This window comes from Sceloporus occidentalis, unplaced genomic scaffold (genome assembly GCF_023333645.1).
Source record: "Sceloporus occidentalis isolate IW3139 unplaced genomic scaffold, rSceOcc1.0.p SCAF_7, whole genome shotgun sequence".
NCBI classification, from domain to species: domain Eukaryota; kingdom Metazoa; phylum Chordata; class Lepidosauria; order Squamata; family Phrynosomatidae; genus Sceloporus; species Sceloporus occidentalis.
This window is the reverse complement of record NW_028316987.1, coordinates 30564564-30585867: the sequence shown is the minus strand read 5'-3', so window position 1 is coordinate 30585867 and position 21304 is coordinate 30564564. Positions and strand designations below refer to the sequence as shown.

The window sequence follows — 21304 nt, the reverse complement described above, 5'->3', positions numbered from 1 at the left end:
TCTTTGGAGGTATGCTGTTTAAATGATGCATGCGTCCTAAGAATCCGGAAGCTGCACCAAAGCTGCTCTCCAGTGCTTAGGAATGGAGTGTGGCTTTGGCGCGACCTCCGGACTCTTAGGACCCATACATCATTTAAACAGCATACCTCCAAAGAGACCCGAAGCAGCTTTATTTTGGCAGTCTGTAACAGGCCTTTGTTTAACTAATCACTTTTTTATAGTCCAAAATGCATAGGCATTTTAATCGATTTTATCTAGTGTGACTGGATCACACTGTCAGACAACTGCCTTGTAGTAGCAATATTAAGCCTGGTCAGGTACAAGCACCACTCCAGGGGAAGCTTATTGTGTATATTTAGCATGTCATCTGAAACTTTAGCTCCCACGATGCTGCTGAAAATTTCAGTCTCCCTTATATCAATTTTAAAAGTAAAATAAAATAAAATAAAATCATTTCTTTAGCAGCCTATCCAAGGAAATTGTATCAATATGGCAAAGATAGCAACAGCAAAACTGAACTGGTACATCTCCATTTATTTTATTTGTGTTATTTATATTTAAAGAGGAAATATTGCCTTTCTTACTCTGGCTTGTTCTAATTATAGAGAGAAGAGATCATTCAAGCCTATCTTCTTAACACCTGTTATGAAGTGGAGTTAGCTTATTCTTTGTAAGATGAATTAATTTTAAAATTGAGAGGTTTCTGTGACTAACTAATTTTTAAACCCCTAATAATCCTTACATTCCCTCAGAGTGATCATTTACTGTCAAATATTAATGAAGAAGGGGATTTTGTATAATGCATAAGATTATTATTATGATGGTAGAGCAAATGTTCATGGCTATTATAACAGAATACACAAACACACATATACACACACAAGTTCTCTCTCTCTCTCTCTGTCTCTCTCTGTCTGTCTGTCTGTCTGTCTCTCTCTCGGGGTGTGTGTGTGTGTGTGTGTGTGTGTGTTATGAGCACAAGTCTAAAAATCTGGACATACATGATGTAGAAGTGAATTTATGTCACTCTGTTGTATGGATTTGAGCCAAAACATTGACTTTAGTGGATGAAATTTTCTGACCAAAGTACAGAATGTTTTGCTGCTGCTCCTTTATATTACAGTGCCTACTGTGTTCTCCATGGGATCATGGACACCTGTATTCAGATTGCAGTTTAGTCATGAGTCCTTATGTGACATTTATTTGTTTGTTTCTTTGTTTGTTTTATATCTCTTTCTACCAATATGGAACCGAAGGGTTTTACAATGTAAATTAAAATAGAATACAGGCTTAGTACAAAGTTTAAAACAAGTGAATAAACAGTTATATTAAAAAAATTAATTTACCACAATTTAAAAAGCAGTTAAAATACAATAATGATGATTACAAATACCTGTCTTTAATATTCTCTCTCTCTTTGGGACTCATTACACGACTAGCCTCATCTCCTGCCAAAATAGTGTTGCTTTCAAAAGTGCTATGCAATCATGACTGCTCTCTTCCTTATCACACCTTTGTAATCTTTTCAGCATTGCAGGCTTCAATAGTGCTAAGACCTTCTCAAATCAACATTTGGCATTTGCCATCCAGTAGTACTCAATACTGCCTGTTTTCCTAGTTTGGCATACATGTACACACACAAACACAAATTCCACCCCACACCCCACACACAAAGAAATATAAATTAAAAGCAGTCTTATGTTTAAAAGGGTATTTTTACCCTGTGTGAGGAGAGAACTTCCTGATGTGGTATAGATTTGATTAATCGCTGGCAAATGAAAGCCATCAGCCAAAATAGTGATTAATCTGATAGCAATTAATCAAGTCTGCTCAATCAGGAACAAACAGAATAATGAAACAGATGCTGTTTTAACTGTAAGGCTCTTTTCTGCTTACATTTCTGGATGTGCGCATGCATGTGTTTCTTAAGAGAGAGAGAGAGAGGGAGAGAGAGAGAGAGAGAGAGAGACTCAGGCATGGGAAAAGTAGGCATGGTGGGGCGAGAATTAAGCAAACATTTTCCTTTCTTAGCTTCCACCCCTTTTCCTTCTCCACAGTCTCTGGCAGTTTACAGACCGCCCTTTTGGGGCAGCCTGTTTCCACCCCTTTCCCCACCGGAACAGGGCCTCAGCTGCCACAGCGGCAGCCTCTGAAGGCCCGATCTGCCGCTTTCCAGGCCTGGAAAAAGGCCGCTTCCCCACAGCCTGGAAAGGGGTGTCCTTGGAGCTTCATGCCCCAAGGACACCCAACAGCGGCAAGGACGAAGAGAAAGGGGCCGCTCAGCCCCTTTCTCTTTTGTGTCGCTAGCTCAGCCATTTAAAGGCTGTGCCCAGCAACACAAACCTGGAAGGAGCTCCATTTTGGAGCTCCTTCTGGCGCCGTGGAAAGGGCGCCCAGGCATCCTCGCGCGGCGCCAGGACATCACTTCCGTGCCACTCTGTTTGGAGGTGGCGTGGTTGTGACGTCCCAATGGTGGCACCCATGTGGAATGGCCACCACCATTTTGTACGTACTAGGTACGTACTAGGGTTAGGGCATCCAGAAAGGACGCCCTTTCCTAACCCTAGTACGTACCTAGTACGTACTTTTTGCGCGTCTGAAACGCGCCTCTGGTAACTAAAGAACACATAGGTCACACCCAAAGCATGCCCACAGATCATCCACTGACCACTTAAAATTGGCATAAAATTACTACTGAACTTTTGCACAGGAAATTACATCACAACAGAAGTGGAAAAGCAGGTCATTAATGGATTTTTATGTGTTTGTGTAAATAAAAAGACACAGTTTCCAAGTGGACTCCCACTGAAATAAAACAGAAGAACAATAGTGTCATACATTGAGGCAATAGCAGGACCGATGCGTAGCTATGATGCTATAACACCATGGTACAATAAAACTATTTGTCTCAATCTGAAATCTATATTTACAAAACAAATATCATAAAATAAAACTTTCCTCTGATTTGGTTCTAACAGAGACACTGCCAAGGATTCTCAAGTCTACTGACCATTGTTGTTGATATTGTGTACCTTCAAGTCATTTCTCAATTATGATAACTCTATGGCAAACTTATTGTGGGGTTTTCTTGGCAAGATTAGTTTAGAGGAGATGTGAAATTGCCTTCCTCTGAGGCTGAGAGAGTGTGACTTCCCCAAGGTCACCCAGCTGGATTTCATGGCTGAGCCAAGATGTGAACCCTGGTCTCCCAGAGTCCTGGTCTGACACTCAAACCACTGCACCATGTTGGCTCTCCGCCCTTTCCTTTTGGTCTATGTTGATATCAATTACACTGCAAGGCACAGCCTTCAGAATAGTACAGGTGTACATCTTATAGATGTACAGGTTGTCATCTTATCTTATCTCTTCTCCAAGTTGAAGGACATGGTCCAGGAAGGGAACGGAGAATAGCAGAGGTGAATTACTGCCTCCTTTCTAGGGAGTCATTGCTTTCTCTGTTTTGAACACAGTTATTCCAAATGCTGCTGATTGGCTACAAGAGCATGTTTATATCACATTTGCTATTGCCATCCTCTGATTTTGTTCATTAAGATAGACAAGACAGATCATTGAATTAAGGTTGCGCTCTATTAAGAAGGCTGGCAAGGCAATAAGTGTTGAGAAACGTACATCATGCCATGGGAGTTATTCTAACTGGACTCACAGTATGGGTGACCGAATACTTGAGGCTTTGCTCATACAGCATACAGCTTCAGAGAACAGGACCCAAAGCAATAGATGCAGGTTACAGGAAAGGAGATTCCACCTCAACATTAGGAGGAACATCCTGATGGTAAGAGCTGTTTTACAGTGGAAAACACTCCCTCAGAGAGTGGTGGAGTCTCCTTCTTTGAAGATCTTTATACAGAGACTAGATAGCCATCTATTGGTGATGCTTTGATTTTGAGATCCTGTATGGCAAGGGGTTGGACTGGATGGCACTTGTGGTCTCTTATGACTCTATGATTCTATGATTCTAAGCCCGCACCAATAATATATTAATGTTGAGACTCAACTAAGATAATGAAGGAAGAAGGAAATTTTGTCAAAACATGTGTAACCTATGATAAGCACTCACATTTATGATGATGGTGAAAATGATAGTTCACAATATTGCCCACTGCATTGAGAGGAGAGAGCAGCAAATTAGCTTAATGACACTATCACTGAGGTATAGCTGATTGGAAATATCTTATGGCCTTATGACATTGTCACACCCATTTGTTAATGTGGGGGGAATGATGGGGAAGGCGTTTGGGGGGGATGATGTAGAAGAACCATTCTGAGCAGTAGGAAAGAGCAGCAAGAAAAAGCATCTGCCTTTGAAAATCCATTTGAGCATCACATATTATAGTTCCATATGTGAAGGTTGCTAATGTGGGATAATAATGTGAGGACACAGAGAGAACATGAGCGCACACCACATTCTAGGAGAAAATTTGTTTTCTATTCACACATTATTTTAAGCACAAACCATTTCCATCCTCCAATAAAGGGGTGTGGAAATCTGTCAGTTTTCTTTGCCCCCTGCTCAATTATGCATATGTTAGTACATTCTAATATTCTAATTGAAACAGAATGCTCACTCACCCCCCTAGAGGATGGGCAAATCTGTCAGTTTCCTTTCACCCATGCTAGAATATTTTTTAAGATCTTGCTAGATTATTATTATTATTTTAAAAATTTAAATGAAAATGTCTCCTACTCCTTCTGTGATGTGAATTCCAACCTAATATGTAAAGCAGCTGTCTATGAATATAAGTGGGGATGTCTTAACTGTCACCTATGAGATCTCAAGGTGACATAGGCATGACACAAGCTTCTGAGGGGAATGGTCTGTTGATGGAAAACTCATGCTAATGAGTTGCCTGTAGCAGTAATGAGTTGCATCTGCTGTACAAACTGTGCATATTCTTCTGAAGCTGCTGTCCACTTACCCCTCAAACCTTTTAGGCTGGCATTTTTGAGAAAGAACTCCTAGGCCAAGATCATATCACCTCCACTGTTATAGTGAAGCCATGGCAGAGGCAAAGGTTGTAACAAAAGCAAGAAGAAAATACTGGCAGGTGCAAGGCAAGGGAGAAACAGTAAGTTGCTTCTGGCTCTAAGCAACATATTTCTCAAATACTTGGTGGTGGATGGTGTTTCCATGGACCCAAGCCAATATGAGAGAGGACACTTGCACAATTACGTGTGCTACAGGACAGGTGATAGTACCAGCCACTACTTCATGACTGCCAAGGCTCTGTGGACTCCCCCTCTACCAAAGTCAGGTACTGGATGAATAGTTGGCTTGGAACTGGCCCCATCTTCATCTCCTTGCACAACTCTGGAGTGAGTAAAACCAGTTACATAACCATCCATTTCCCAATTATTATTGTTAGTATTATTATTATATTTATTTATATCCTGACCTTTTCCCAAAACAGGGACTCAGAGCAGCATAATGCTCCCTCCATAAAAGTGACAGGATCTTGTGTACGAATTCTGAAGTTAGTGCCTTGACAGCATAAAAGAGTAGGGAGACAAAGCAGGGCAAAATGCTATGATGCAATAAAACTGTTAGCATTCAAGATGCCTTATACCCATAGATCCCCACGGTGTGTTACTTAGTCACTGTCTATTGCTCAGAGTAATGTTATGCATGGTGCATTCCTTTGAGAACAGATCAGTGCAAAGTTAGCCTTAATGCTAGTCATTTATATATACTGAGATGTGCATTATTATACTGGGTCATGTATTCCCTTTTCCTTCTCTTTCCCATGTTCCCTTCCTGCCCCTTTTCAATATACATCTAGAATCCAAGCCAGGAGTATTTTTTTCAGAATCAACATACACATGTTGCATCGCTACATATTGCAGCATTTCCTTAGCTGTAGTGTAGCACTTCCAGCTATATCAGCAAAAATAATTTTATGATAGTGGTGGCTCCTGCTAAACCACTGCCCATCTTGCTCTGGGTTAGGGAGAGGTTTTTGTTTTTTTAAACAATAACAACTACTGCTCAGCATCCCCATTAGTATCTGATTATCATAACTTCAGTACCCCCATGTGAAAAATTAATTCTCTGCACATAAAAATCTATCATTACAAGGAGAGTGTGTTTTAGGCCTACCTAAACATGTTGATTTTCTGTGGGCAGTGGTTATGATTTAATGTAGTATTACTCTTTTCTACATTAACCGTATATAATCAAAGGAGAAGGTGATGCAAATAGAAGTAAATAAAGCTGATGTAGGCTCCTGTGAAGATCTTTGGGAAGGGGGGGAACTCTCTGGCTACTTTAAAAAAAACACTACAGCCAAGGAAATGCTGCAATATGTAGCAAAACATTACTCTGAGCAATAGACAGTGACTAAGTAACACACCGCGGGGATCTATGGGTATAAGGCATCTTGAATGGTAACAGTTTTATTGCATCATAGCATTTTGCCCTGCCACACACACACACACACACACATCTTCATATATATGTTCCTAGAGTTTGTACCTGATGAAAGAAGTGCTGTCCTTAATCCTCAGATCAATAGAGGCTACACATTTCACAAGCCAAATGAACAAAGTAATCAACTTGCTTAAATTACACTGCTTGATAGATCAAAGGGTACCAGGAAACTTTCTATCGATCTCTTCAGTGTGTTGTGTCTAGAAAAGGTATGACATATGCCCTTCCTTTGGGGCTAATCACTATTCCATTCACACACTAACAGATTCCACAGTTCCAGAGAGTCATCCTCACATCTGCTTAAAGGACTTACTTCTCTTTTCTACAGAAATAATTTACTTTTAGTAGCCTCTAGATTGCCATTTTAAAGGACAAGATTGTATGTGATCTTAAAAACAATCTTGATTAATAGCATATTTAATATATTTGTATGCTACCTTGTCATCAAATAATTCTCAGCAATGCTTTCTTTCTTTCTTTCTTTCTTTCTTTCTTTCTTTCTTTCTTTCTTTCTTTCTTTTTTGAGAACTTGCTTTTAATCTGTGTATGTTTGATTTTTTTCCCTTTTTTTTAAAATAAAAGCCATGATGTGCAAGACTACTAGAATATATTGGGGTAAATTAACACATTTCAATTAGTCATATTAATGAAACAAGATTTAGTCCCTTGTATCTTGGGTCCTTTGAAGCCAATCAAAAGGTATGGCATGCTTGCTTTGGAAACAGAGGCCAGAGGGACCTATAGAATCTTCTGCCAAAGGATTAAGCTGTAAAATTTGACCTCCTGTCCCCATTACAGTGATTGATTGTGGCTTGTAAGGTTTGTTTGGGAGCATATATTGGTGAAATAAGAGATATTTTACATTGAGTTAGCATGAGCTTCTCAGGCAGCCTTTTGCCACCTAACAAATATAATTCTGGTAAGCTTAAAAACATACATACTACACAGATTAAATGATGTGGGAAGCCATACACTTGATCCACTATATAATGCTCATGATCATGTAGCCTCAGGGATTTCTTATGGTCCATACTGTTGGCATTGATTGGAGCAAAAAAAAAACCCAGGATTCTGAGCAAACTAGCCTTCTATACCCTACTTGGAGGTGAGGAGGAAAAACCAGGGACATTTTAGAGACATAGAAGATTATCGCACAGCTTTCTGAGAACGTTCTGGGAACCAAATGGGAATGGAACGCATCGTACTTTACCGCACGCCTCTGTTCCCATTGGGTTCCCATCACGACCTCGAAGTGTTCTATCTGTGTTCCAGGGTGGGGACGGATGATAAGTGTTCCCTGCGAGCTGTAACATTCTCAAACCGTTCCAGAAGAAGTCTGAGCAGTATTCTTATCCGTTCCTAATTCCCTTCTCTCATTCCTCTGTCTCCTGATTGGCTGAAAGAATTCCCTTCTCTTTAGTCCTCCCAAGTCCTAGAGCATCCAAAAATGTTTATTGCTCTCCCAGGTATGATGCAGCGCCCTCTTTGAAAAAAGTAACAAAGGTTTTAGCCTGTTTTCTCCAAATGTCAGTATATGAAGCCCTTTCAGTTGTTTTCTATATATATATATGTGTGTGTGTGTGTGTGTGTGTGTGCATACATTTGCCATTTTATCTATAATTTTTGTGTGTATATGTATATATATGTATATGTATATATATATATATATATATATATATATATATATATCTGTGTGTGTGTGTGTTTTCTGCACACAGAGACACACATATATATACTTATACACACACAAATTATATATAAGATGGCAAATGTGTGCATATATGTGTGTGTGTGTGTGTTCTTTGCACAGACACACACACATACATACATATATATATATATATATATATATATATGTTGTTAAGGAATGCTATATAATAGTACAGCTGATGATGATGTGTGTGTGTGTGTGTGTGTGTGTGTGTGTGTGTGTGTGTGTACATGGTAACTATAATGCGAGTCCTCCTTTTCCTTCTTCGCTCTTCTTCTTTCTCCATCATTGTGCACACAAGATCGAAAAATACTTTCTCTTTATACCCCACAAGGAGGTCACCAGACGTTTTCCAGGTCAAAACAACCACAGAGTGGAGACGTCATCATTACACAGTCCTCCAAAAGAAATACGCATGTGCAACAGCAAGATGTTATGGGAACGTTCTCAAAAAAAAGGGAAGCACTGTGCGGTAAAATGCATTCCCGTTATGTTCTCATTACGTTCTACATTCTTGAATGCGATAATTCCCATTCCCAGAACGTTCCATCTCATAACATTTTGAGAACGCTATGCAATAATCTCCATAGTTTTTGTGGGTTTTTCGGGCTATGTGGCCATGTTCTAGAAGAGTTTCTTCCTGACGTTTCGCCAGCATCTGTAGCTGGCATCTTCAGAGAAGATTCTCTGAAGATGCCAGCCACAGATGCTGGTGAAACGTCAGGAAGAAACTCTTCTAGAACATGGCCACATAGCCCAAAAAAACACAAAAAACTATGGATGCCAGCCATGAAAGCCTTTGACTTCACATTTTAGAGACAGATAAAACTCTTATGTTCCACTGACAAATTAACAACCCTAACTGGAACCTTTATTAAGTCTAGATCTCATTTCATGGTGCCCAGGAAATGTGAGCTAAACATCATATTGATCTTTTCAGATGGTCCCCTTTAGTTATATAAGTGCATTTTATGACCAGACTTATTCAACACTTTTTGCTCACATAGGAAAAATAATGTGATGGCCCCCTTCCTCCATCTCATATACAAAAGGTGACTGAGCTGTCACTGGAATATTAATTCAATACCAGAAATGGCATGATATCCTCCAGAACACATGTGAGCAGCAGGCCAAGTTAGGGGATCTATGACATACAACCATCCCTCAATAGAGTGGCCAGGACTCTTAAGAGGAACAGACAGGTTATTGCTACCGCTTCTCTCTAGATCTGTCACACAAGGCAGATGCCTCACTTTGCCAAATGATAGGGACAGGCGTGTTATTATTAGTAGCAATACAATAGTTATTAAAAACAGAATAGGAAACGTTCCAGCCACCACTGATGCTTTTATCTCCACTTTCCAGGAAGAGATCCAAACAATGTTGTTTGCAAGTATTTGCAAGTTTGCAAGGTTTGTCATATTCCTTATTTATGAAAAACTTGCAAAATCCTCATTTGATCAACTTGAGTTTCTTTTTCTTCTGCCGAGGACAGTGAGTATATTTGTGCTCCATACTACACTGTCTTTATGATGTCACTTTGAACTCAATGGAAACATGGGAATGACTAAAAACTTAGGATGTCCTATGATCATAGAATCATAGAATTGTAGAATTGGGAGAGACCACAAGGGCCATCCAGTCCAAGCCCCTGCCATGCAGGAACTCTCAATGAAAGCATCCCTGACAGATGGCCATCCAGCCCCTGCTTAAAGACCTCCAAAGAAGGAGACCCCACTGCACTCCGAGGGAGTGTGTTCCACTGTTGAACAGCCCTTACTGTCAGGAAGTTCCTCCTAATGTTGAGGTGGAATCTCTTTTCTTGCAGCTTGCATCCATCGGGTTCCCATCACGCTCTGTGCGTGCCCCCGCACGTGCACGTTAGAACGCACCAGGGAACATTTTAACCCCGGTGCGATAAACTTCATTGATAAAGATATTGAATAACACTGGCCCCAGGACAGAGCCCTGTGGGACCCTACTGGTCACTCCTCTCCAGGATGAAAAGGAGCCATTGTTGAGCACCCTTTGGGTTCGGCCAGTCAACCAATTACAAATCCATGTAACAGTTGCCTTGTCTAACCCACATTTTACAAGCTTGTTTGCAAGAATGTCATGGGAAACTTTGTCAAAGGCCTTACTGAAATCAAGATATACTATATCCACAGCATTCCCTTCATCTACCAAGCTGGTAATTTTATCAAAAAAAGAGAGGTTTGTCTTGCATGACTTCTTTCTCTGAAACCCATGTTGACTTTTTATGATTATGGCATTGCTTTCTAGATGTTCACAGACTCTCTGTTTAATGATCTGCTCCAGAATCTTTCCTGGTACTGATGTCAGACTAAGTGGACAATAATTGTTAGGATCCTCTTTTTCCCCCTTTTTGAAGACGGGGACAACGGTTGCCATCCTTCAGTCTACAGGGACTTCTCCTGTTCTCCAGGAGTTTTCAAAGATTATTGCCAATGCCGCTGATATTACATTTGCCAGTTCTTTTAATACCCTTGGATGTAGTTCATCTGGCCCTGGAGACTTAAATTCATTTAGATTAACAAGGTATTCCTCTACTATCTCTACTTATTCTGTGATGAAATTCCCATATTCTGTCTTCTGCTCCATTATCCTCAAGTTGAGCACCCTTTTCCTTTTCTGAGAACACAGTGGCAAAGAAGGTGTTGAGTAATTCTGCCTTTTCTCTGTCCCCGTTAGCATTTTGCCATCTTCTCTACATAGTGATCCTACCATTTCCTTCTTCTTCCTTTTGCATATCCAAAAAAAGTCCTTTTAATTGTTCTTAACCTCTCTAGCAAGCCTGAGTTCATTCTGTGCTTTAGATTTTCTGACTTTACCCCTACAAATGCCTGCTATTTCTTTGAATTCCTTTTTTGTGATTTCCCCCTTTTTCTATTTCTTATAAATGTTCTGTTTAAAACTTAGCTCAGTTGAAAGTTCCTTAGTCATCCATCCTGGTTTCTTGAGACACCTCCCATTTTTCTTTCTCACTGGAACTGTTTGAAATTGTGCCTTCAGTATCTCCCTTTTGAGAAACTCAAAAGCATCAATCTTTCATCTGCTTATCCCTGTCCTTGGCTCAATTTCTAGTCATGCTTGAACATGACAAAAATCAGGTACACTGGAATTTTCAAAGATGTGGAAAAAGCCAAGCCTGAGACACATAATAATAATAATAATAATAATAATAATAATAATAATAATTTATATTCCGCTTAATCACTTGGAATCCAAGCGGATTACAACAATAAAAGAGGATACAGTTAAAATTCTAAAACCCCTATCCCCTTGCACTTCCTCTTTCCTGAACAGATGGAAGATGCATATTTTGCTTGCATGTAGATGTGCATTCTGTTCTGCAATCAACCTCCTCATACATACTACTTCTGGATGAGATTCAAAACCATAAAGACAGGAAGCAGGCTCATGTTTTCTCTGTCACCACTTTCTTTGAATGTGTATGCATATCTAAGATACAGAGCCTATGAATTGTCTTCATGCATAAAGATTACAGTTTATTATCTGAATCCAAAATTTCTAGACTCATTGTTTGAGAAGTAGGTACATGCCCTCACCAACAGCAGTAAATGATTTATATGAATTCATCGTAGATATTGTGCATGATACCATATATACAAGGCAAGCCATCATTTCTTATTTTTTACATTTCACTGATGAAATCTTTGATGCTTATATTTTTCAATAAAGGCTATAGTTCTGCACTGACTTTAGATGTGGACCTTGTCATTCCATCCTACTTAATCTAAAACTGTTCTTTAAGGAGGAAACATTTAAAAAAACCAACCAGCTGTCATTGACTTATATAATCACCTCTGACAACTAGCTAATTTGATTAAGATTGGAATAGTTATACTTTGACATTTTTTAAGGAGATGAATTTTTTTAATTTTCTATCATTGCTTGGTTCTTATTCATATTTTTTATTTATTTATATCACATTCTATATCACAGCATCTCCATCATCCTTCATTTCAAGTAGACTTCCAGGTCTACAACAGACATGGTAGCATCTTTCCCAGAAATGCTCTGGAAAGGAGGGGTGTGTGACAGCCACAATTCATCTACTGATCACAACATATTTTATAAGACTAATTAAAAGGAGGGAGGATCACCACTTCTTGCTATGACATGAATTGCTTCACTTTTCCATCCTGTTTTCTATGTCTCAAGACAACTTCCCCAAATCCATCAAATGGACGAGGAAGGAGGCCAACCCTAATGATTGCACAATGAGCCTCTTAACACCAATTACTCCAAGAAAGCTGTATTCTGCTTTTGGCATGTAAATGTTTTTCTTTACTTATAAATCCACAGGAGCTGGAGGCTGGTGTCCATCAGACAGTGACCACTACCAATGGCTGCAGGTGGATTTTGGGAACAGGAAACAGATCAGTGCTGTTGCCACTCAAGGCAGATACAGCAGCTCTGACTGGGTAACCCAGTACAGAATGCTTTACAGTGATACAGGGAGAAACTGGAAGCCATATCATCAAGACGGAAACGTTTGGGTAAGTGATTGTGTCAAATGACACCATGTTGTTTTCTATGTGTGCATTTCAAATATACTGTGCTTCATGAGTGATTGATTAAACAATGTTTCAACTCAGCTTTTAGTGTTTATTCCTACAGGGCTGCAGAACAACATGGCTATCTTCCTGACATATGGATAAAAATATTTACTTTGTGTACATTCTGTAGTCAGATAATTGTTGAGTAATATTTTATTCCCAGTGGTAATGGGTCATGGAATACATGTAAATATCCAAAAAAAAATTTCACTTGGGAAAAAAGAGAAGATTCAGGGGTGACATGACATTGGTTAATGCAGTTATATGTGGTGTGGGGAAAATGGAAAGCGAGAGAGGGAGGATTTTCTCTTTCTCTCATAAGACTATAATTTGGGATGTTCCAATGAAGCTGACTGACAAGACACTCAGGACAGACCAAAAAAAAGAAGGAACATTACAATCACATGATCTAATGGTCTTAACCAGCTTAGATGGCTGTAAAGTGGGTTAGACGCATTCTTGGAGGAAAAGAGTGACTGCTGGTTATTATGGCTATATAAAATTTCAAAATGTCACTGACTACCAGTTGCTGTTGATTACTAGTGTCTTCACCTTCAGCTCAAGGACTTCCCAGAGTGCTGAACTAGATGGACTTTTGGTTTGATCTAGAAGAGTTCTTCTTATGTCCAGAAATCAGTACTATTTGTATATGGATGGAAGTATATTCAGAAAGGTTCTTATTCCCAGTGAGACTTTTTGTTGAGAAATCAATAAACTCAGTGAGATATCACCACCTTGGAGAGTGGTGGAGTCTCCTTCCTTGGAGGCCTTTAAACAGAGGCTAGATGGCCATCTGTCGGGGAAGCTTTGAGTGAGAGTTCCTGCATGGCAGGGGTTGGATTGGATGTTCCTTGTGGTCTCCTCCAACTCTATGATTCTATGATCTTGCCTGCTGCATGAGTGATACATTGGGCTTATATTTTCCCTCAAAGTTTCTGCACTTTGCAGGGGATATTTGCCTTAATCATATCATTATTGACAACTAGAGTAGAACCAGTGGATCTACCTCCGTGCTGACTCATCATTTAACATTTAATTCATTGAGTCTACTTTATCTGGGATTAATCAAAGGAATTCCAGCCTTCATTGAACAAAATTAGTCTACTTTCTCTTTGTGAAGCAAACACACACTCACACAGAAAGACAAGCTTACTGATGAAAAGACCCAAACATCCAGTGCAATCTTTATAGTTTTTAAAGCTCCAGGCAACAAGACGGTAGCACTCATAGTTTGCACAAACCTCATTTGCACAATTTGCTCCAAAAACATTTTTGTAAGTACTAATCCTCCTGCCAAAAATATTTTAAAAATCCCAACACAAAACAAACACCTTCTCTACAGTAAGGGAAGGGGGGAATCTGAGGTTTCTCATTCTCACCCATGAGAACAAAAAAAGAATGGATTTACATCCCAAAGTGTGAAACATTCAGCAGCCTCAGAATCTCAGCTTTCTTGGGAAATCTCGGGGAGTTGGGAGGGAAAAGAAAAAGTTTATGCACCTTGTGTAGCCATGAATATATGCCTGAGAGCATATGACTAATGTTTGATGAAATCTAAAAAGCTAGTACTGAGGGTTAGTATAGTTTCTCAGGGGTAAGAGATTAGTCTTCAGTGCCAAGCACAACTCCTAGTTTTTCTTCTGACTAGCAGAAAGAGAATAAATTAAGCAATCTGAGCAAAGATATGCTACCTTCACATCATTTATACAGATTATGGCTTTTGGCTTTTCTTGCCACATCATTTTGAGATCATTATTTTTGAACTACACAGTATACACTCAGCCCCACCTAATATTTTGTAAGCTTCTCTCCTCCTTAACAGCCCAAGCACAGTAATTCCTTGGCAATAGTGCGTCTCATTTGTGGCTTAAATGGGAAAGTCGAAGAACAAGAAACTCAAAGTGTAGAGTTCAGCAATATTCGTACTAAAGCAGTTTAATATCAAATGACACAGCCAGGGGACAGAATCTGGAAAATGAAGGAATTAATAACGAAAGAGTACCAGTCTGAGAGCATGCAGAGGAAGGGAGGAAGAAATTCTGGGGAAGTAATTTTTAACAAAGATCTCAAGGAGAACAAACTGTGACGATCTACATAAAAATGTTGAAATGACCCTCTTCTGTATGCATTAGGGAAAGAAGTTCTATAATTATCTGCTAGGTAAGAAAGAAATGGAACATCACACAGTGAGATGGAAATGAAAAGAATACTTTCAAGGTGAATTTAGAAAAAAGATTCTGTTTCTGTAAAGTAGGCTTTCTGTCTTTACCTCCATGTGCTTTGGGATATGTTCCATTTTCTTATATTTTTAATACCATTAGTGAGGTTTCTCTTTTGTAGAATATCAGTTTCCTCTAGTAACTTTGTCCATCTTGAAATTCTGCTTTTTCCAAATGTTGAGCAAATTACAGATCATCACACTTTGGACATCTTGATAAAAGGATGATATGTTCACTTAAAACTGGTCATAGTCTAAAGATGTAAACAGCATTGCAAGTGATAATGCATGTAACAATCTCTACTTGCCAAAGACTGCCTTAGTAAATGACCCTCCCATTTTCCTTGTGTTTTTTTTTCCTGCTGACATTTATGATGATTCCCTCCTAGCACACACAGAATTATTTTTTTTAAGTAAATGTTTCACTGAAAGCAGTCTGAATATGCATGCTCAAGTGCCATTATCAGCTTTATAGAAGACTGGTATCAATGCAATATCGGTGCTGTTAAAAATCTACTTTTTTAAAAAAGAACAAAAATGGTAGATACATTGCCCCACACATTATTATCTTTACTAATGGATGGGGACTAGACCAGAGTATTGCAAGCCAGGCTTCTTATTCACTTATAGCAGACTTCTTCAATCTGTTGTCTCTCACATATCTGTTGGATTACAACTTCCATGATCTTCCAGACCACATGGCCATTTTAGCACAGCATATCTGGAAGGTAAAGATTGGGGGATATATACTAAAGGAAATCATTTTAATAGGATTAGCAACCTACACTACACGGCTACATTAGCAGTAATGGGTGAATATCTACTTTCATTTAAACAGGTTCATTTAATGGATTTTCAAATTAGACTAAGGACAAAATGATCAAGAGGATGGATCAAAACCTAGTATACTAATGTGGCCTAACATTTCTGCACACACACACACACACACACACACACACACGTAAGAAACAAGACAGCTAGTAATGAGTGGTCATGGCTGTTTCTACATTAGCAAATAAATTTCCTAAAGTTACAGTAATTGAGCACAGGCTGCACTTAACACACGCAGTTGAAGGGCTAGGCAACATTTTCCCATTTTAAAGACTTCTTTAATTGGCAGTATATCAATAGCGCACATGTTGTAAGTTGGTGAAAGTTACTCCTGAGGAACAATCCACATGTTATCTAAAACCAGGGAAGGGGAGATGACCTAGCGATATTGTAACCTGTCCAGAAGGATCTTAATTAATGGCGGGATACAGACCGCCCCTTTGGGGCGGCCTACACCCACCCCTTTCCCCAACGGATCGGGGCCTGAGCAGCCACAGTGGCAGCCCCAGAGGCCCCGATCCGCCACTTTTCCTGGCCTTGGGGAAGCGGCAAAATGCCACTTCCCCACAGCCTGGAAGGAGGTGTCCTTGGGGCTTTATGCCCCAAGGACACCCCGACAGCGGCAGGGAAAGGGAGAAAGGGGCCGCTTGGTCCCTTTCTCTCTGTATTGCTGGCACGGCCATTTAAAGGCCGTGCCAGCAATATGCGCAGCAGAAGGAGCTCCAAAACAGAGCTCCTTCTGGCAGTGCTGAAAGGGCGCCACAAGCACCCTGCAGCGGCGCCAGGACGTCACATCCGTGGTGCGGCTGTGACGTCATAATGGCAGCGCCCATGTAGACAGGGCACCGCCATTACAATGCCGCCGTTACATGCTAGGGTTGCGGGGCGTCTGGAAAGGACGCCCCGAGGCAACCCTAACATGTATCCAGGTTGGCACTTTGCACCAGTCTGCATACCGCCATTGGTTCCTATCACCAACATTGTTATCAGGATCACTTTTTTTTACCTTCTTGCAGAGGAAAAGAGACCTGTATTAAGTCAGTACAATTATCAGTAGTGGAAGCTGCTGCTAATAATGGGAACTTATGATTGTAATATCGGTGGAAAATTATTGCACTCTGGATTTTAATTGCTACATTTAAAGGAGATGTCCACAGTGCAAGTAGCTGCCCCCAAAATAGGCCCAGGACATGGCTACCTCCTTTAAAGTTCATACTAAAACCCAGAGTGTATTTATCATTTCATTGACCCAATCACTCTTTGAATTGCCTGAAGTCCTGTCATTCTTAGAAAGACTAGCTCTCTATCATGCTCCAAATTTCAATTGCTGATTGTTTCTTCATTTAAAGTAATTAAACTTAACAGATGTGTTTGGAATCCAACTGCAGTGTGAGGTTCAACAGATTTCTTTCTCTCTGTACTTTCTCAACTATGATGATGATTGGGCTTTTTACCTTCCAGAATCCTTCTGTTGATAGATGTCTGTGGAAATGTTTAAATAAAATGTAGGCACTTCAAATGTGTGCAAAACACACTGTAAACACACTGCTGTAAATTGGAGAAATGGGTTCAAGTAATGCATACAGCTGAATATATATATATATATATATATAGAATCATGTGCACACTGGAGAAGAATAAACCAAAAACAAGCAAGCTTCTGTCTCATAAGGGGGAAATCCTGGGAGAAATCATTACATACTGGGATGTATGGGTGAGAAGGAAGATTGTAGGGACAGATGCAGATTCTAGAAGCGCTCATTGTGAGCCAAACTCCTGTCATAACGTGACACTCTTATTACATGTAGGCAACACTGTTAGCAATCAAGTGTTGCCTATGTAAACACAATGCATAATATTGTAGGAATCAAATGTGACATGTTTATTGAAGAATACAATGCAACCACACAATAAAATGGGCAAATTAAAGAAATGCATCTGCACAACATTCGAGGGGAAAAAAGAAAAGAAAGAATGTGCTTTCTGTCTTCTAGGTCAATGGGGTGCAGGAATCCGCTTCAGGTTCTGGTCTAAGCTGTAAAGGAGCTACAGCACCTTGGATTGCTCCTTCAAAGCTTGGACAAAAATTGAGAGCAGATTCATTGCCTTACTGACATAGGAACCATCACTTATCAGCTATCACTGAATGGTGTGTTTCTGCTCATAGGAAAATAAATGTCAGCAAATCCAGGAGGACACCCCCCTCCCTTTTGCACAGTGCCTGCACATCTTCAATATCTGATCCAGAGGACTGGGGAACTCTCTACAGCAAACTCATGTGGCAGAGTGTTTAGGGAGAGAGGGAAAAGAAGGGGAAACCCTGTTAGGGTTGCAGAGGGGCTCTATGAGAAAGGAAATTGCCTCACCTTAGGTCGGCTGACTGAGTTCTTTTCTTTCAGCAGATGTACATATTGTTAGATGAGGAAGCCTTTCCAAACTTCCTTGTTAATAACAACAGCATTTTAATTTGAGAGATGATGGGGGAAATTACATAGTATGTTGAAAGGAAGTTACTAGCTTCTTAAGCATAAGAATTTAGATTTGCAGATATTCTCTCTCATTTTGTTATTTGTTTCAAAATGATTATATTCAACAAAGCTGAACAAATTACTGGGAAAGTGCTTATTTGGCCAAACCTTTGCCATCATTTGATTATAGTACTTCTAGCACCATTTTCACCATTGGTTCCCACCACCACCATCCACCACTGCCATACCCTTAGCTTCATGTTGGCTTTCACATTGTAAACTGCTTAGAGACTGTTTAGTTCAGTATAAAGCAGTATAGAAATGTAAATGTTCTTACTATTGCTATTTCTAGCTAGATTGGCTCTCTTTGCCATTTAAACTGATTGATTGGGTGACACACATGGTTTTGTTTATGGATGTCTTTTATATCACAAAGAGAAGTGGCTGTGAAAAAAGTCACGCTGAAACAAATACCACAAATGGGAGACACTTCACAATAATCAAGAACACAAACACAGAACTAGGTGACTAGACTAGGCTTAAAGAGAGCCTTTATCATGGGAAAGATTAACTTTGCTCAAAATATATGCAGCTTGTTTATTGTATGGAGTAACTTTTCTTATTTCCAGTCTCTTTATGGTTTACCACTCAGCACCAACAACAAGTTCAGACATGCAGAAGAACATGTAGAATAGGAAGATGGCTAATAATAATAATAATAATAATAATGTAAAAAAATTCAAAATTTTCCTATACGTTAAGGATAAAAAGTAAGTGGGAGTGGAGAATCTAACAGCTTCTTTAAAACTGACAGATCTTTTAAAAAAGTGTTTTCATGGATTTCAGTCTATTTCTTTAGCTTCATTGATGGTATACAATACTACAGGCACATATTTCTACCAATAGTTAGATAGGATGTCATGAAACATAAGATTTTATCACACAGGGAAAATCAGGGCTTTAAACAGTGATTATCCTGTGAAACTTGTGCAACCATGATGATGATTTTCACATGACATGATTAAAGAGCCATTATCCCAGGAATAAACAGGCAATAAACAACAACAAAATCATGGAGACATCCTGTGAATGATTTGTTGCTGTTTATTGCCTGTTTATTCATGGGGTAATAGCTCTTTAATTATGATGTGTGTGAAAATCTTAATCACGATTGCACGATTTTCACAGGATAATCACTGTTTAAAGCCCCAATTCCCCCCAATTTTCCCTGTGTGATAAAGTCCATAGACCCATTAAATCCATACTAAGGGTGGTGTTGATTGCACTGGAGTGGGAGACACTCCCAACAAGCAACTATACATCCATGAGTGATGATCATGTGGTACTATATGCTCATTGAAAATAGTGCTTAAATCCCACAAAAGTAAAGTAAAAGCTACCTGTTTAATATCAGCTCAAACTGTTAAACATAATATCATATGCAGGAAAATAATGCATCGGAATTTGTGACCCCTGACAATATGGAAGTTTTTGGTTGCTGTGGGACTGTGTTAGAAGAAGGATGGATAGATTGCAATTGGGTAAAAATTATGGAGGGGCCTTCGGTTCTCTGAAACCCCAGAGATCTTTAGACAATATGCAACTTTGGATGTGTAGAAATAGGTGCCAATAAACCTTACAAAAATAGTTTGTCTGATTCTATAGCTCATCTTCTGCTCTTTGCTTCCCTTAGAATGAGAATCTTAAATGCCAGACCTTTCCCCAGATTACAGTGTATACAGATAGTATAGTGATTAGATTTACACATGACTTTCATTATACCAAAAGGTCAATGTATGATCAGAATTCACTCATCTGCCATGCTTCATCTTTTAATGTCAGGAGGTATTGATGTAATGAGGAAGCCAGCTAAAGAATCATACCCTCAAAAATTGGTATTTTCCATCTTTTAAAAGAGTGCCATAAATGAAAGAATTTAACGGATGGGTATTTGATAGCTGATTAATTTGGTGTGTTCAGTAAGCTTAGCTTTTCCTGTTGTTAATTTAGAAAATGAAACATTGTTATGCAAACTTTACAACCCCTGTTGTGTGTTTCTTGGAGACTATTGTAACCATCTCATTAATAAATGAGACAGTGCAATTTTAAACTAAAAATTAAAACAAAACAGAGATATAATCTGCTTTCAGATAACAAAGGGGGTGCAGTGAGAATTTAGCTGCAATTAATGTTTGGACCAAACCTTCTCAATTAAACTGCTGTTAGCTGTGTAATTCACATCATTATGCTAATGTACAGCTACACATCTGAATAGGCTGAAATTGTATGGCAGTTCATGCTAAACAGTTGTTATATTGAATCTATTGCCGTCTTTTTCCTCTTGATATTTCCACTCTGCCAATCACATTTATCTGCTTTCTCTTATGTCACTAGAGACACACCCTTAAACAAACTTCAGTCAACTCATACCAAGTTTGCTGCACTTAATTTCCATTACAGTAAATTGGATGCATGATAGTATCATATATTTTTCATGTTAATGTCCCTGAGACCTACCGGCAACTAACTGAAAGCTAAACTGAATGACATTATAAAGAGTTATGCTTTTGTCATTCATTCTTTCTGCAAGGTAAACACAGATCTTGCATATAGTTCCCTTTATTTATGAGATATGAAAGTTTGTGAGGCCAAGTATTCAACTATTCATGTAATATATCAGTCAGATATTGTATGCAATTTGGTCATTTCTCACATACAGTCTGATAATAGTTACAATCATATGTCAACTGTCATATACAATGAAATAGTAAATGATGATGCATGCAAGTTAACATATGTCAATTGTATAGTACACACATGCCTACACACTGATACACCCACCCAAATTCAAGGCAAATAACCATGTTTCTATGAATGAAAAACATGCACATGATAAATGGTGAGACTCAAAGGAAATTTGATAAACAGACAAAATTTGTTGATAGCAGCAGGAGTTAAAGTTCTCTGGATTTACTGAAAATATTACTTCATACAATCCTTTCTGCTGCTCCCAATTTTTTGTAGTGT

General features: G+C 39.1%; 1 protein-coding gene across 2 annotated transcripts in view; it reads left to right on the top strand.

The window, feature by feature from the left end:
* The window catches only part of LOC149309469 (contactin-associated protein-like 2), a 1389887-nt gene that overhangs the window by 488477 nt on the left and 880106 nt on the right, over positions 1–21304 (top strand). For both annotated transcript variants that reach the window (XM_089532517.1, XM_089532516.1), the window contains exon 3: positions 12507–12700. In XM_089532517.1, coding sequence (XP_089388643.1) covers positions 12507–12700 — 194 coding nt within the window. The remainder of the gene's footprint in view (positions 1–12506; positions 12701–21304) is intronic.